The sequence below is a fragment of the Trichoplusia ni genome, chromosome 3 (assembly GCF_003590095.1).
Source record: "Trichoplusia ni isolate ovarian cell line Hi5 chromosome 3, tn1, whole genome shotgun sequence".
Lineage (NCBI taxonomy): Eukaryota > Metazoa > Arthropoda > Insecta > Lepidoptera > Noctuidae > Trichoplusia > Trichoplusia ni.
This window is the reverse complement of record NC_039480.1, coordinates 10,923,470-10,941,368: the sequence shown is the minus strand read 5'-3', so window position 1 is coordinate 10,941,368 and position 17,899 is coordinate 10,923,470. Positions and strand designations below refer to the sequence as shown.

General features: G+C 33.8%; 1 protein-coding gene across 1 annotated transcript in view; it reads right to left on the bottom strand.

The window, feature by feature from the left end:
- Positions 1-16,778, bottom strand: part of LOC113491900 (G protein-activated inward rectifier potassium channel 3-like) — a 50,169-nt gene extending 33,391 nt beyond the window's left edge. The window contains exons 1-2 of the mRNA XM_026869110.1: positions 16,377-16,778; positions 1,536-2,069 (exon numbers count right to left, since the gene is read on the bottom strand). Coding sequence (XP_026724911.1) covers positions 1,536-1,912 — 377 coding nt within the window. The 5' untranslated portion in view covers positions 1,913-2,069; positions 16,377-16,778. The remainder of the gene's footprint in view (positions 1-1,535; positions 2,070-16,376) is intronic.
- Between the last annotated feature and the right edge of the window lie 1,121 nt (positions 16,779-17,899).

Sequence of the window (17,899 nt, the reverse complement as noted above, 5' to 3'; positions counted from 1 at the left end):
TTACACCCCTTGCCTTTTTAAGATATTTTGTACCTACTGAAGGTAGATAGAATGATAGATAAGATTGGCAAAATAACGAAATTTTCAATATCCATTTTAGCACGGAAGATCTTTATCTTCCTTCTACCGATGGCCCTCACGTATGTACTTAATTTATAAATACATTATTTCCGACGCAACAAGTCCAAAGCAATTGAAAACAAATTAGTATTCAAGTCGTAAGTAGAAGATAAAAACCAGAGGACGCGGATTGCGCTGAACGGATGGTCCGAGTTGCAACTTCCAATCATTCAGACTATTCATTGTGTTTGGAGTAAGGAGCATTGTTTTAGGCGAGCTGTCTGTACGGGCGCCTGGTTTCCTGCAATACGTATTTAAATAAGGACGTCCGCTTCCTTTGCAATTTTGCATACGAGAAAGTTATAGGTAAAAATGTTTTATTTGGTGTCGATGATAATTTATAAACGGAAGACCCATTCTTGACGCCCATGTCGATTGATATATGAATTTCGAACGAAATGGTCGCCGCATTGCAAATTTATAGCCTCTTATTATGAAAGAACGTGAAGTAATTTTAACGATTACTAGCATTTTATAGACTGACAATCAGCTATCAAAATCTTTAATGTTCCGACTAGGTTTGAATTTAAATTTTGTATTCTATTGAACAAGTCTTAATGTGCCATTTAAAAAAAAATGCGATTATTTACGAAGGTTTTTCTCTGATACGGTAATAAATCCGTGACATTGCTTCGAACAAATCAATTTTCCTCAAAAAATGTCGCGGACAGCTACAGACAATAGGTCAAGTGATATATTTGCATCCAATCGGTGCGAAGCCCCTCTCAGAGCGCGAAGGTTGCAATTATGTGGAAAGATTCGCACTGATAGTAATTAAAGCTGTAAATAATAGCCAGACGAAGCCGTGGCAAGGCGTCGTTGTGATCTTGACCCGTTATGTGTTTTCTAATGAAAATTCCAATGTGAAGCTGTGTGGCACGTGACACTGAAATATAAATTGCAGTTTTGAAGGGCACGCGTATACGATGGATGAAAGGATCATGGTTTTGGAATGTTTTTATTGAACATTATAATACTTTTAAGTTGGTTATTTTTTTCATTGTTTTTTTTATGTTCTCGTAAAAAGGTGATGGATTGAAGCATTAAATATTTATGGGTATGCGATTTTTGGCGAGTGAAGTTTATATGTTCTAAGTCCTTCTTATATTTGTGATTTAAAAACTAAGTTCCTAAATAAATTAACGTCTTATGGTTTGTAATTTAAACATTCTAGGAAATTATACATTTTCCTGATTAGAACTAGCCTGGCCAAAGAAGTAAATAAATACATAAATATTACTGACGATATTGCGTGGTTCAGTGTAAGATTTATTAACTTGTTAGCGTTGGCACTGTTGCAAGCGGTCCGAGCTAATCCTTCTCTTTCACCACTTAATTAAAGTTGAACTTTAAGTTCAGGTGTTTAAGGGTCAAGTTGTATGGCATTAAATCGAATAGAACATAAAAAGACTCACCTAAGAAGAAGATTAAGAGAGCTATCATTCCTTGTCGTAGGCACGTCCTTCACGCTGGAAGGTTCGCTCCGAACTCCGCGCAGCGAGAGCCTCAGCTGCTTAGGGATGGAGCTGAGGAGGCCGTTGCTGCTATTCCTACGTTGATTGAGGCTCTTGGATCGCGTCAACTTGTTTCCCTCCAGATCTTCCGCTTGAGGGTTCGTCGACACCTCTTCTCCACATCTGGAGATCGTGGTACTTGACACATTAGTCTTTATTATCGTAGGAACAGCAGTCTTCACCTCTCCCAACAGTTTCTCCCAGGGCGACGCGAGGTCCTCCTCCGAAATCGTCTCGAAACTCCTCGGGCCGACCGACGACGAGGTCTTGTCTGACATCTTGAGCACTAAACAGGTAAGGGGAAGCAACGGAACGTAGCACAACAGACACCTACAGGGCACTTCGTCACTTTGGGTTTTTAGTTTCTTGACAGCACTTCACTCTGATCATAATATCCATTTGTAAATCATAATGTTTGGGGTAGAAATGTTGACACTAGAACAAAAGAGAATAAAATGTTAGTATTGAGTTAACATTCAAGCTCGTGCTCAGACATGGAGCAGACGTAGGCAGAGTCGAGACAATACAAGTAGCTTCATTCAAAAGTGAGCCGAAATAAACTTTCATAAAATTTCACTTTTACTTTTACTGAAACTCGAATAAAAAGATGATATGCTATTAACAGAGTATATGACTGATATAAAAATAATTTTGTAGTTTAGAACGCTTTCGGTTGCTCGTCTGTAGTTGATCACAGAAATGCTACTAAGACAACAGAGGATGCCTTTCTAAAAAGCATATTTAGTGATATTGCGTTATTTGAAGAGAAAGGTGCAAGCGCTCGTTAGCCAGAGATAAGTAAACAAGTGGAGCTAGTCTTAATTAATAGGTACACAGACTTTTAGAAACACCAACTGTCAATTAATTCGACATCTTTCAGAACTTAAATGCTAATAAGATTTTAGAAATGTTCATCACTCGTAATTAATGTACTTAGTTTTTTATAGATCTTTTTTACTCTAGCAAATTACGAGAGAAACCGTGAAAGTTGTAATTATATGTTGATCTGCCCATATTTTGCAATGAACTGCCCCATAAAAGTGAGCGATTTAGTTTGCGTGCGGACGTTTCATACACACGATTTCTGTAGGATGATTGCTAATTCATCATAATAGACACAAATTACAGCTAATGATTTCCATACCAAATTGTTACTGTTTGAACGAAGCTGTGGTATGGATGGACGAGACAAACTTTTGTTAACAATTGACCCGCTGTCAGCAGTTTAAAAATACATTAAGGCGACAATTATGTGCAAAAAATGAAATTATGATTATTATTGCTAAACAAAAGAAGTTTTTCACGGTTTTGTGGGTACAAATAAAGGTCGTTAGTATGGTAATTGTAGGTTATCGCAAGCTGTTGGTTTTTCTGGCTTATGCTTCTGTCAAAGATTTCTCAAACCTACCGATGAGTCATCTTCCAACACCTTACTGAGAATATAAAGGATTAGCCAATTCACATTGCTCCACTGATCGTTATATTAACAAATCTATTCTACGTCACATTTTATTAAATAATTTCCCTACAAGCCTATCATTACGTTTTAAACTTTATGCCTTTCAGGCGGTATAAACCAGATTGTCGGATGTTTGCGGTATTGCTAATAATACGATTTTCTCCGCTATGTAAGAACGGTTATGGTATGTTAAATATAATTTAATTGCTCTCGTTGTTGGTCTTGCGAAAGTGAAACATGTCCCTAATGTGTAATGTGAGAAGAGAAAGTAGTACAAGAGTTGTAATTTTGTAGTTTGCAATTGTACATTATATCTTCCGCGGTGCAAATGTACGGTATGGCAAGTATTTGTAAGTAAACCTCATTCGCAGTAAACTTTTTATTTTTACGACTTAAGTAAATCTTTTAAGCTGTATAACATAAAAGAAATGATGTCATTTTAAGTGGTACTTGCAAAACATTGTCGGTGTATCGTAAAAGAAAATAAAGAATTCTTTTAGAAAATCTCTTAAAAGTCATGCCTCAAAACTAATTCATGTAACGCAAAAAAAAAAACGGAAAAATAATTGTTTTTTCTAAGGAATATGCGAAACAAATTAATTTTGAATGGTGAATTACTACTTAACGAGAACACAATATATTGCTTGAAGCAATATGGCCGAACCTGCGACTAATTAATTTGAATTTATGTATAACGGAGAGTTAATGTTGGCAGCTATAGCTGTATGCTAGATATAAGATACATGCACGTTACATAACGTCTAGGGACAATAGTTTATGTGTTCTGTAAATAAACTGGCAATTCGAAACGGAAGACGAAAATATATGGAGCAGAACACATAATCAACGATCATTTAGCCATTTAAATAAAAACCGATCTTTGTCTTTCCGATCCATATTAGTTTTTGGCTATAAAGCTTAGTGTTATTTGACTTGTATGAATGAACAAATACTGTTATTAATAATAGCCGGAGTTACAAAATGGTTTCGAATTGCACGTGGTTTAGATTTTCTTAGTACTTGTGATTGGCACATTACATATGTATAAGCTATAATACCCAGCAGTAGAATGATCAAGGGCTTATAAGCACCTCCTTATTCAGTCAATTGTGGAAGCAGGATGGTGTTCTACGTAACACAGAGCAGTATCTCTTTTCCACAATGGCAAAAGTCTTAGTTTAAGAGCCGGTGGTAGACTGCCAGTACTAATCATGATAATAAACACATGCAAGTCCGAAAGTATGTCGGAAGATAATTCAAATTTAGAGTAACCCTACTGTCAAGAGTTAAAACCTCGTTTTACCCAACGACACTGGCAGCTAGTATTTTAAAACGAAACGTCTGCCAAATGTACCACGGTACATGAATGTGGGTCAATGCTCCAGTACGCTGTACGCCCAATGAATCATGAACTGATACCGCGGGCGTACACTCTGCTATTCTGACAGGTAACTTATAAATATTAGCTCACGATCGCTTTGATCTTACAATATCAAAAAGATGCTGGTTTTCCGGATGAAGTCTCAATTAAATTTCGTACATGATGTAGGTTTTTCATGGAAAAAAATAATTGAAACGGCAAAATGGAATCGAAATACAAAGTTTTGTTTCTTCTTCAGGCTCAAACTCCTGGAGCAGTATAACAAATAGTGCGGAGTTTTTAATCGACTCTGCGAGTAAAGCCAAGGGCAAAAGCTTGTTACGAAATAAATCTTAAAGTAATAAACAGTAAAACGAGAGAACCTTAATCGTTCTTGACAAGGAAAATAAATGGCGGCGCTGTGAGAACTCGAAACAATGTACAGACAGTATCTCATTACCTACCATAACCTCCTAATGTAATCGTATTGCAATTGTGGGAGAGAGATGGCGCTACATCGCGTAGCGCGCTGTCACGCTTCCACAAGAACAATGACATTTCTTAAGGAGGTTGTAAGCATTTTGTATCTTTGTTATTTACTATCAGATCCTGCTTATGCCCTATACAACCGGTTATTAGTATTGTTATTTAGGACAACCTTGAATACATTTATAGCTTTACAATGCACGATCTATTAATCGCATATTTTAAGGGCTTCTCATAAAAACTTGTTTATAATTTTCGGAAACGATTTTTTACTTTTGTTTTCTCAAGACTTTACATTAATGGCTTATCGAAAGTACCATTTTATCACATCATTATTCATCAAAAATTTGGTCGAGGGGGCTAAAAAAATCCTTTGCTAGAGTAAAAATCGTATCGTACTGGTAAGAGACTTAAAAAAATACTTATCCAATATTTTTTTGGCAATCTGTCTATCGGACTAAACAGTTTCTTTCGTCAAATATACACCGTGATTTTTTAGTCGTCTTACAAAAGCAGCCCAGTTCATGTATCCAATGACTAGAACACGTTCATGATAAAAAAATAGGTATTTATGAGATTTGATTAAATTTAAAATGCAATTTTTATTCAATATTATGATGCAATTCATTGTTTTTTAGAAACATAGCTATGTTGCGAGCGCGGTCCGAGCCTTGTTGCAATGGTGAGGGGCGCGGGCGGCGGCGTTTTTATCATTTTTAAGAGTATTTTCAGATTTCTCTTGTTTAATTTTTCTTCGTACTTATTATGTTAGCTGGTGATAAAAAAATAATAATCGCGCCTAGGGGTATTTTACGTCGGATACATGAACTGGGCTCCTTTTTTAAGACGACTAAAAAATCACCGTGTATAGATATGTACTTATTTAATAAGGTATTGGTATGTAGGTACTGTTTTGACAGTGTATTAGATTATTTTATTATATCAAATTTAGTTTTGAACTTCGTTGACGTTGTTTGCTTATTTAAGATTGGATTATAATTTATGTGTTGATCAACCCAAGAAAGCTTTTAGTAATTTTGTAAGACGTCTTCTTTCTCTCATTTGTTTACATTTATATGGAAGCATAAAAGTTTATATAAAACGTATAAAACCAGATTGAGCCATTTCCAGTTCATAGTATTTACTTAGAGATTGAATCTACATTTCACTCGCGATAAATTTTATGACAGCCGATGATTGAACGAGCTTTTAGTGTTGATGATTTATAAAGCAAAATTAAAACGTCTTGAAAAAAAAGAAAAGCTGAAAACGGCATCTGCGGCGAAGAAAATCAAAATCGTTATCATTCACGAATATTGCTTTTAAATATTTAATATTCTTGATTTAAGCGGAAAGTGGCCATTTGTCTTGCAATACATTCCTCTAAGATGGATTTATAATGCTCTGCACTTAACGGAAAGCCGATTTATAAATACATTGGCACAATTATGATAAATACGGCGAACTCGAAAGGAAGCAAAGAAAAAGTTTATGAATCATAGTTCAGTGAAATCCGACGCATTCGTATTCTTTTCATACAAATTATTTTACACGTGAAATATTTACTATTAATGTATTTGAAGCACGTGTTTTAATGTTCTACGAATAATTTGTGACGTGATGTGGAGAATTCGAGGTGAGTCTGTCCTTGTATAGCTACATTCTTCACATAAAACGTTCACTAATATTCAATAATGATTAGGTGGAATTCCGTTCAATAAATTAACGAATTTAAGTTTGTTTATTTTCGAAGCCGTCGGAAGCTAACCAATTGCTGATTCTAATTTTAAAATCATGCCGAACTATTTTAACATATACAGGTTGTTGACTTTTATAGAAATAACTGAGTCACCCGATCTAAACGTGAACCCAAACTTACAAATTGACTATTTTAAGGTAAAGAGGGTAAAATGGGAACCCTATTACCATTAGGCTGTATTTCATGAAATGTGAGGTCTAGATAGATAATAATTATCAATGAAATGCTAATAATGCCACTATAACAACAAATAATGAGCACCTGTATTAAGCTTAAAACGGAAAGGCCTTTATTTTGTTGTTTGAAAAATAAGTTTGTGTTTTTTTTCTAATCCAACCGAAATGTTTAGTCTTCAGACTATTTGTACGTAATCCTCCATTTTCCGATTTTTATATGTGTAACTACATATTATATCAATCAAAAATAGACCCTAATATTAAGATCTACATAACTAGGAGTCCAAGACTATACACGAGCCACTAATGACTTCGTATTTTATCATTCTTTGTTAGCTGATGATGTATAAGGATGCAATTACCTCCAACTATTACTGTGTATTTGCATAGTTATCTACATAGAGATCCGAATTACTCACATGTGCGCACGAGGATTAAATATCTGTACCTCAGTCACGCTATACTTTATGTGTTATGTCAAAATACCACGAGAACCTTTATGGTGAGTTAGGTAAATCGAACAAAAGACGAATTAACATTTAAATTTAAATCAAAGAGGTTTTTATGCACTGATTGTTTCCAATTGAAAGATTTAGGATTGAAACTTGCTCAAGTGCAAGTCAGCAGAAACACATAATCTTCGGAAATTTAACTGTCCAGCTATCAAGGTTCATAAGATACAGGAGACAGCCTGTTGACATACGAACGGACAGAATCTATATCCTGTCCAGACGTTCAAAGTACGGGACCTTTTTAATATGGAATCCTAAATGAAAAACAATGTCACCATATACAAAATATAGTAACACGGTCTGTCATTAACAAGTTTATATAAATACTAGTTCCAGACCATCCAAATTAGTTCCTCGCAAAGTCAGTCTAATTTGTTTGGTCACGTGCCACTTGTAACGAGACTTATGTGACGCTAGCAACAGTCACATGTTTATTTAGTACAAAAAACTGTAGACTTTCACATATTTAGCGGTACGGAACAAATTGGTCACTGTCACTCACTGCGTAACCCAAATTGCCAATTCGGTCCTTCCCGTCGACGTACCATTGGCTATAGCGCGTTATAAAAACTCGCCTCTCACATACATCTATTATGTATATACTATTTATATGAAAGATTTGTAATAAAATTCTCTACAATCTTCACAAAAAATCAAAGAACTTTGAAAGTACGGACGGTATGTTTTTATTTTGAGTATTCATCGCACAACCAACTAATTTGCGTGATATAATTTTATGACTATCAATTGACAGATCAATGAAAACCCAATTTAAACGTATCATAAAGCTTCTATCGTTGTTTACGAATATAAATCATTATGAAAGTGTTTTGAATATGAATCCGTTCGTGAAAAAGATCCGAAGTTTGTCTGTTTACATCAGCTGTTAATTTGTTCAAATAAACTCCGTATTTTATAGGCATGTTTACTAAATTTATGATCAGCAAAAGGTAACTGTTTAGGAAAAACAAACACCTATCAAGCTAACTTCTTACGTATAGTAGAGTTTACGTTTTTAAGCTCATAAAAGGTTTTTATTTGCATTTCGCCGACTGTAAATATTTACAACGAGAATATTGTTTGACAACATTGATATTAACGCTTTCTCGAAATTTTCATCAGTAAATAATTACAGCATTTCATCAAAGAAAACTTTTCCAGAGAGTAGAGTTATCGTAAACAAAATAATAGTCATGAAAGTTCTTGGAATATAGCCGTTCTAATTTGTTTTGAACTACCCACGTGGCATAGTATACTAAACCATAAAAAAGACAAGTGATGTTTCACATTAATCATCATGAAATTGATTGTGCGATGTTTAGATAGCAAACAAATTACGTTAAATATTTACTATGCACTGACGAACCCGAAGTGAATACTCGAAAAGTATTAACATAGTGTAAGATACGACTCGAACCTGCGACTGTTAGCTTAACTCACTATTCACCATACCAGCTGGGGCTCATGTTCATTCTCAACATTGTCAAACGAACGGATTAGCATAAAAGCTGAACATTTCTGTCAAATTTCAAAGAAAACTCTGACTAAATATCTTGGAAAACGTCTTATCAATGAACACGGAAGCCAAGAAGCCAAGTCTTTATAACATTATTAGGGCAACACGCTTTATTTACACATTCGTCGTACTCAGACCAGTAATAACTGTAATAAGGTTATTTCCGCGGATTCGTGAAATGATTCCACGAAACGAACACATATTCGGTCCGTTGGCTTAAGCGTCCATTCGCAACAGATAAAGTGGCAAAACGATTCATTCATCGTTCCAAGTGTTGTAAATAGCTTCGGTCCAAGAATTACGAATCGAGAAATTAGGTATGAAATTGTTTAGAAATGGTGTTTATTCACTATTTTAGACAGCCTAACTTATTAACCTAATCTAATAGTTAGTGCGTACCTAGTGCCTATACATAAAATATGAATTGAAGGATTATTGATAACACGACGGTATAGTACATCATAGTCGGATGTTGATAAAAGTTGCTACTATAGTTCGAATCAGTTTAATAGGTCAACTTCATATGTTTTTTTTTCGAGTAGGCTTAAAACAGGCGCTCGGAACGTTAGATTACGTAACTAGTGCTTTGAAATTCAAGTATACGGTTCTCAAAATCTCATTCCCGCGGAGAAGAACCCGCAAGAAACTCAGAAGATAACTTTATAAAATAAAAGTTGATGCAATGGTATTGTGTTACTTTTAGTGTTAGTGGTATAGTATAACTCTCTCACAACGGACTGAAACATTGTTTAACTTAAAACATCCATGCAACGGGGATAAACCTTAGCATTTAAGATAAAAACGAGTTGACTTCGCTTTACTCGAAACCAGTGTCACTTGACAATGACAGAGACCTTACAAATCATAATATTTCCTTCTTGTAATCAAATTACATCATAGTTCACGGATCGGTTGACTGACAACGACTGTGTGGAGTAACGAGACCCCGACTGAGGCTGTTGCTAGGCAAGAGTTTGTATCTGTAGGGACATTCTGTTTATCTGGAGATTTGTTAATGAGGTCAAAGGTATCACAGGCATTTGTCTCTATACTAGAGCCAAAGTAATTACAGAAATATAATTCTTAATGAGAACATTTGTTAGCACACTGTGTCGGTTTCTTTTTTGTTTATGTCCTATCGCAGGTTTGCTGTGAGAAATTTCTTAAGAAACATGCATAACCTATGTAAATATCGTATTTTTATAATTGTATATCACTTTTTTATGTTTTGTGTAGAAAAAAAAGTTTTCGATTTTAAAATATCTCTCGGTTACCATTATTGGAAGTCTGTTTATAACGTTGAAAATTCCATATTTTTGTACGAAGACTCAAATATATAATAGGTTTTGGAATTGTTTTAATTATACTATATTATTAGTAATCAACAAGGTAAAATAGGGCATGGAATTAACTTTGATAACGGTAACGCGTTAATCAGGAAACTGTAAACAGGCTGAATATTAATAAAACCAGTGTATTCCCAGAACACTGAAATGGAACGTACATTTTTCAATATATCTGACGCTAATTTACACCTTAATATGAGAGAGACAGCATGAGCCATGGGACGCTAGACGCTATGATTTTTAAGTCTCGTTACTATATATTTTAAAAAAATTGTAGGAAATACGTCTCCTCGTTGGTTAGCGTTACTGCGCAGTGACACAGCGAGTGTTGAAACAAACAAAATTAATGAACGTTCATCGGCACCTACCTACTCTATTCGGTCTCACTCGTGTTAAACAATGGGGACATAATGATAATTGACGACCTTGTCGCACCAATACTTTACCGGCGTTTAAATTGTAATGTGTTTTTTTTGCAAATTCCTAAATCAAAATGTTCAAAATTTAAACAATAAATGTATTCTTTTTTTTAATGATGAAATGATTCTATTGGGTATTGGATCTAGGTACTTGGATTTAGTTCTTCACTTCCAGCAAAAATATCTACTTAACCTTGTAAAATACATCCATAAGTAGAAAAATTACTTTTGTTTATATAAAAATAAATATTTTTAGAGTAATCATCGTATAAAAACCGAGTTAATCTCTGACGCATATAACATAGTAATTGAACGAGAGATATTGTTATCAAAGTCAAGTAAAACGTGATTTATTTTTTTGTGATAAATGTCAATTTAATGTCGATATCACTGCGAAATTGACAATGTATGATTGAGAGAAATAGACATACGTAAGGTCAGGCGATCAAGTGACTATGAATCGCCAAGAATACACCTAATTGTTACATTTGTTACACCAAAAATAGTGGTAAACATTAATTGAATAGTCCGTTGTGATTGAATAGGTACTTATTCAACATAAAGATGATAATTTTCGTCTTATCAAGAAACTCCCTTGACATTCAAGATTTTTCCTAATAATTGACTTGCGTAATACAATTATCATACAGTTTTATACTCTTCATACAATTGTTAACTTTAACTTCTTAATGCATTAAATATGTGTCTATGGAATAATAAAGATTTTTATAGCTAAAAGAAAATTTGGTAGAAAGCATTAACTATAATTTTAAACAAAAAGATGAAAGATGTAAAGTACCAATTAAAGTAGGTATTTTGTAGTAAATATTCTTAATGATTGAAAGACAAGGGACAAAGTGTGAACCATGAAAACATTCAAATACAACTTTTTGTCTCCTAAATTGATGAAATAATATCTCTTACAAAAGCCACTTGACGCGGTCTATTTTAGCCAACTGCACAGACTACACAAATATCTTAATTATTGTGGCAGACTGGTTTTTTGTAGACATGTTTGTATCATTTTTTATGATTGCGTCAGTCATGAATGAACTATTCTAGCATAAGATAATTTCCACCAACAGATAATCAGTATGTTTTCGTAAAGAAATAAACATATACCTATTTCGAATGTTAGGGGCGGAGATGTACAAATGCAGGGCCGGATCTTAGGGGCCAGAGGCCTAAAGTGCCTTATGGATAAAACGGCACTGTATAAATGATTTTTCATATCAATTATTTCTTTAAATAACTTTAAATATGTAGTAATATAGTGAACACATTTAACTCTTCTATAAGAACTTCTCTATTCAGTTTATAATAAAAAAAATAGATATAAAATGTCGACATTACAATCTGATTACACCAATAAATTAAAATGTACAATCAGACAGACACATTCAACATCATATTATTAATTCAAGTTGTAGGAATAGTTTATTATTATCAACAGAATGTTAAATAGTAGTGGAACATCTCGTCTGGCAATAAAACGACTTTTAATAACCCCTGTGTGATGTATCACAAATGTATCACGTGCCGGTTAGTTTTTAATTAATCATCGCCCAGGTATTAATTGCTGTATAGCGTAGCCTTGGAAAACCATGGTGTTTATTGATGCGTTTTTGCATACCTAATGCATTACCTATGAATTATATGGATTTTTAACATTGATGAAGTTGTGAGGTTATGTAAGAAGGGTATCTGAAGTATGGTTTCTATTACGAAAATCTGTTTTCTTTTTTATGTATAAGTACTATTCAGTTAAACAAAGACTCTTTTGATTTCAAAACAGTTTACGAATACAGGCAGAAACTACAGACGATAACGAACTCATCTGTGACACTAAACACTATATGCAAAATAATTATTTTGAGAGGTGATAGATGCAAAGAAAATTGCGTTAATAGTATTAGATAGTTGGATGTAAAGTCACACATGCCGCACATAGAATTCCTGAACTTTTAATACACACACAGACACGATATGACATGCAGATTCCCAGCATATTACAGCGACCAACGATGAGTATCGAAATAATGATAATAGCTATTATTATACCTTCCGACATAGTTTAAATATGTGGGCGTCGGATTAAAATAACGTTAATTTGTAGTTCACGGGCACAACGACTACCTTTTGCTTTATATTTGAATCACTGAGTGATTCCAACTTTAAACGTCGGCATTATGTCATAGTGATTATTACCGTTCCGAACGAGACGAAATATGTTAAGCGTGATTCGAATTATTACTTCACAAAGACTCGTTGAATAGAAAGACGTTTCTTTTAATTTCAACCTTATTTTTCAACTTCTAAGAATTAATGTTGTTTAGTTTGACGTTTTTCCTTTTTAATGTGACGGCGGCAAAGTGGTTATTCTGCAATCGTAACTAATTGCAGTACAATTAAAAGCATTTAAACATCACCTCCTTGGTCCGTCAAACTAGCAGTGATTCATAGTATTACATAGTTTCAGTTCAGCAGTAACCGTTTCGTAAAGATTCTTTTCAATTCTTTTGTAATAGATACTCGGACATGTTTAAAATATTGTTAGAATCACTCATAACTGTCGCCCACTGAAGCGTTACTAAATCAAAAATAATGAGAGAACAAACCTACATGACTGTATTTCATGCAATCAACTACAAATTAGTAAAAACAATCTTTATTCCGAAGCAATAGAGTAAATTTTGTTTAGTTATTGTAGCGTGATTTGGAAACTAATTTTCCTGTAATTTTGTTATACCTGTATTATTCATTTCATTCTTAAGTTTAAGCGCATTGAGGAAATCAGTGTACGAGTTAGTCCTGCCTTTCGATGAATTTCTTTATTCTTTTCAGAAAATTGACAAAGAACTGAAATATTACATTATTTTGGCCTCAATTCCTGTAAATTCAGTATTAACATTCAACGAAATCGTTGACATTTGACAGACATATTGCAAGTTCTATATGTTCTGCTGATTACTTTGTTCATATTTGAGTGGCAGTTTTCCGTTGAGCACACATAAAAAGAGGTTTAAACAAAAAACGTAATTGTCTATACATTGTTATGACAGGTTTCAAGTGTAAACTCTACATTATTTTCCCGAGTATGATGCACAGATTAAATAAACATAGCGTGGATAACAAACGTCACTTTAACACGGAAAACAATTACACATTTTATGGTAATCAATTAATATTAGCTGGTGATTCAAAGGGACTTCGATTTTCTGTCTTGGTTTGTAAAGTATCCCTCTGAATATATCTCTTTATCCTAACTCTTGAAATATTGTTGTGATGATGAGATGATTGTGTTAAATATCAGATATTCTCAAAATAACATTATTTTGGTTATTATTTGAGTAAACATGTAATAAAAAAAAATGGTAACTGTTGAATTTGCGACCCCGACGTCTGCCAGAGTGTTCTCGGTAATTACGCGTGAGTAAACCGTTGTATAATTAAAGTAATGGTAACCTTATTGCAGACCCAGATAATGCAAAATCGATACGCAGAAAAAGCGATCAAAACCTTAATATACAATTAGGTTAAACTAAATCGATAGATATGAACAAAGATAACATACATACATACATACAAAAAAAGTCTTAAGTCGGTTACAGAACAAAAAAACTGCGCGATTACCGTTACAAGGAATTTAACACAGATACTGATCCTCCACTTTCTGTTTTCGTACTGCATTTTAACGCATAACAGTTCCTGATTTTGCAATATTAGCATATTCAAATGCTTAAAACAACTGCAATAGCGCAGCAAAGGCCATTGATGTACACGAGGAGATTACCAACTAACCAGCCCATCCTACAACCAAAACCTTGTTTGCATTACCAGCTTTATCGCTTTGATTATAATGATGATTTTCGCGTACGGGATATTTAAAGGTAATAAAAATAAACGTCCTATTGTATACTATATAATATAGGTACTTCTGTATATTGAGTTCTAAAACGATCGGCTCCGCGAATTTCGTTATGGAGAATCGATGATTCATAACATAAAAAACCGGTAAGTATAAGTTTTTGTGTGCGGTCCTCATCTCCAAAAATGTCTTTGACATTGGGGTTAATACGTTTTTTACCATTAGGACGTGATGCAATATATTTGACGGTTAGAAAATTCTGACTGAACGAATAAATGTTAAATAGCGTCACGGGTCGTTTGATTTTTAAATAACTTGTGAAATCGATGTACGGTTAGAAATTCATTTGTATATTATGTATAAGTAAGTATATAAGTACCTATGAATATTAAAATAAGTAATTGTTCCTTTATACATCTGTATTTCATTGCACCATGTTTTGTTTAGTTTCAAACCAATACGTAGTTCCATTCACGATCTGAGACTTCTGCTTTATCAAAATCTCTTCTATAATAAGGAGGTGGGTATATACGTAAATACATATCTTTGTAGGTCAAAGATAAAACTATTTAAAACTGATATAGAACAGAATAATCAATGAATATACCTATTTATCATATCATCTTGTAATAACGTGTTCGTTATGTCATCGACCTGCCAAAACGACCACATTTATTTAGATATCGCCTCGAACATCCAATATACTTAAACCGATAACGGTGTAGTCTGTTTAAAAGTTAATGACTTGCTAATTAAACAGTGCCAATAAGTATTTGTACGTTTTTACATTTTTTTTACAATTACTGTAAACATTCTTCCTTTAACTTGTTTAAATACAAGTTACAACCTACGAGCCGAACAAATTACACTAAGATCATAAATGCGAAAGTACGTGAGTGTGTTTGTAAGCTTTTTATCTCTTCACGCTCAAACGGCTGGACCGATTTTAATGAAATTGGTGTGGAAGTAGTTTACAGCTTGTATTGTCACATAGGTTAAGTTTTTCCGAAGGTTGATGTTTTTGCAACTAACAGACACCAAAGCGGGAAAAACCACGATTAATAGCATTAAAATAATACGACTAAAATGGTATTTAGTATCAGGAACAAAACCAACATTTTCCTTTTAAATATTTGACGTTATCAACAATAGTCCATAACCGTTACTACACGAAATTGTTTCGTCACAATTTACCGTTTACAAAACAGAAAACATGGTTGAATTAAAACATTAAATAGTAGACAAAATTGTACGAACAGCGTAAACAAATCTATCAATATTTTAACTAAGTTAAATCATTTATCACTCATAGTACAGGATGTATAAAACTTGAAAAGATTGTAAACATCACAGACTCACAAATAGTAACGTTAATTAAAACGTGATTCATTGTATTTCTAATTTAGTACATTTCATATTCTTTTGCCCGGCAACTAGTCACTCGAATGCATTTCATATCATCAGTTATCGTTAGACATTATCAGTTATCGTTTTAACAACTGACTGGCGTCACAACGATATATGAATATACAGTATCTACTGTATATCTAGAGCATTTTGAGGTTACCAAACGTGCTCAACACAGCTGTATAAATAAATAAACTCCAAAATACTAGCTGATTGAAACACGTGCACTGTTCCCAATTGTTTGTTGCTAAGAGCTCTTCGTAGAGACTTAAACTTTAGGCGCCAGAGACCGAAAATAGACGAATAGTTTAACAGTCACTAGAGCAACTGTGACTATTGACACAGTTAGCAACCACACATGTATTTTCACACAAAAATTTAACCTTGAACAAAATATTCGAATTACATTAATAGAGAATTAAAATAAAACTCACCTTCATATATGGACCTATCATAAAGAATTTTTGTTTATTGTTTCGCGAAAATAATTTCACGAAACCTTTCAACTATAAGAAAGTTTTAACGCAGAATAGAGTTTTTTAAAACTAATTGTTTCACAGCAATATCGTATCACAGAAGTTTTGTACGCGAAAACACAGTCACTAGCATGTGATTTAATGTCAAATGTCACGAATTTACACTTTTTTAATTAAATAATTTAACGACAATTATAATTTATTTCTTTTTAGGCATATTTTCAAAGCTACCAATAGCCGGCTAGGAACTTTGAATTGAGAACGTGCGCTTTTCAATTTGCGGCGGGAAAATAATTCGCTTGCGCGCGGCGCGAATGTCTACTGCCGTGTGTTGTCTGAACGGTGACTGGCTGAATGCCGCTAAACCCGCTACACTTGTATGTTCGCAAGCGTTAAAAAATAAATACAACGAGGCGCGATGATGGAAGGAAGACTCGTGGCTCAGTTCATAGGAATTATCTAACTGGCGTTTCCAATACAGGCTTCGGGCTAATTCAAATGGCGCCAAGCGTTATTTCCTTTCACGCTATCCAATTTGTGTTGCAAAAAATATTAACCAATCCACAAACCACACCCAACGGTTACCTAGGAATTTAAATGAGAGTTGTTACTTAGAAATTCTAACTTCTAGCGTCACTGTTTATAAACTGAGATCATGATATTTTGAAAAGGTTTTTAACTGAAATCAAATAAAAATTACAGATTTGCTTTCAAAAAAGTAACCAATTAAAATTTTCTGTATGAAAATAAGAACACTTAATATGTGAAATTTTAGTTAAGTTGCGTCTTCCTTTGAGCATTTCATATTATAAAAAAAATATGTATGTACTTTGCCTTAAGCAATCACGATTCAAACTCCTCAATCGATCTATAGAACATTAATACGTTAATACTGATTAAAGTTCTGCATGCGTTAGGCATGTTTATTTTAAATTAAAACGAACTCCAACCAATAACCATTACTCCTTCGTTAAAATAATGTGAGAACTCAATATGCAGTAACAAGTTAAAGAGGCGTTTAGTATTCTTTGACCACTACCTACTTAATACAGCCTTGTACAAGATAATTACTTCTCACGATAATCCATAAAGCCGCTTATATTTTTTTAAATATTATTTAATTGTGGCCTTATAGAATTAGTTTAGTATCAAAAAGGTCCGACTTACAGATATTGGTATAACAATTCCAGTAGGGCTGCTTTTAAAGGGATGTGTTTTTAAGGCTTTACGCAAACGACACTTTTTGCTGTTGGAGAAACGCAAGTCGACGATTTCATACAATATTCATCGGTAGCTTGTACCTATAACAAGACAGGAAAGTGTCCACGTTTGCGGCCAGCCTAAGGACTATTTGAAGTCTTTTGATAATGCGATTCCATTGGCTCTTAAAGACATCACTCGCAAGGCATTCTTGATGGAAATTGTTAATCTACAGACACTATACTTTTCAATAAGGGTATGGTAAAGTTCTATTACAAAAT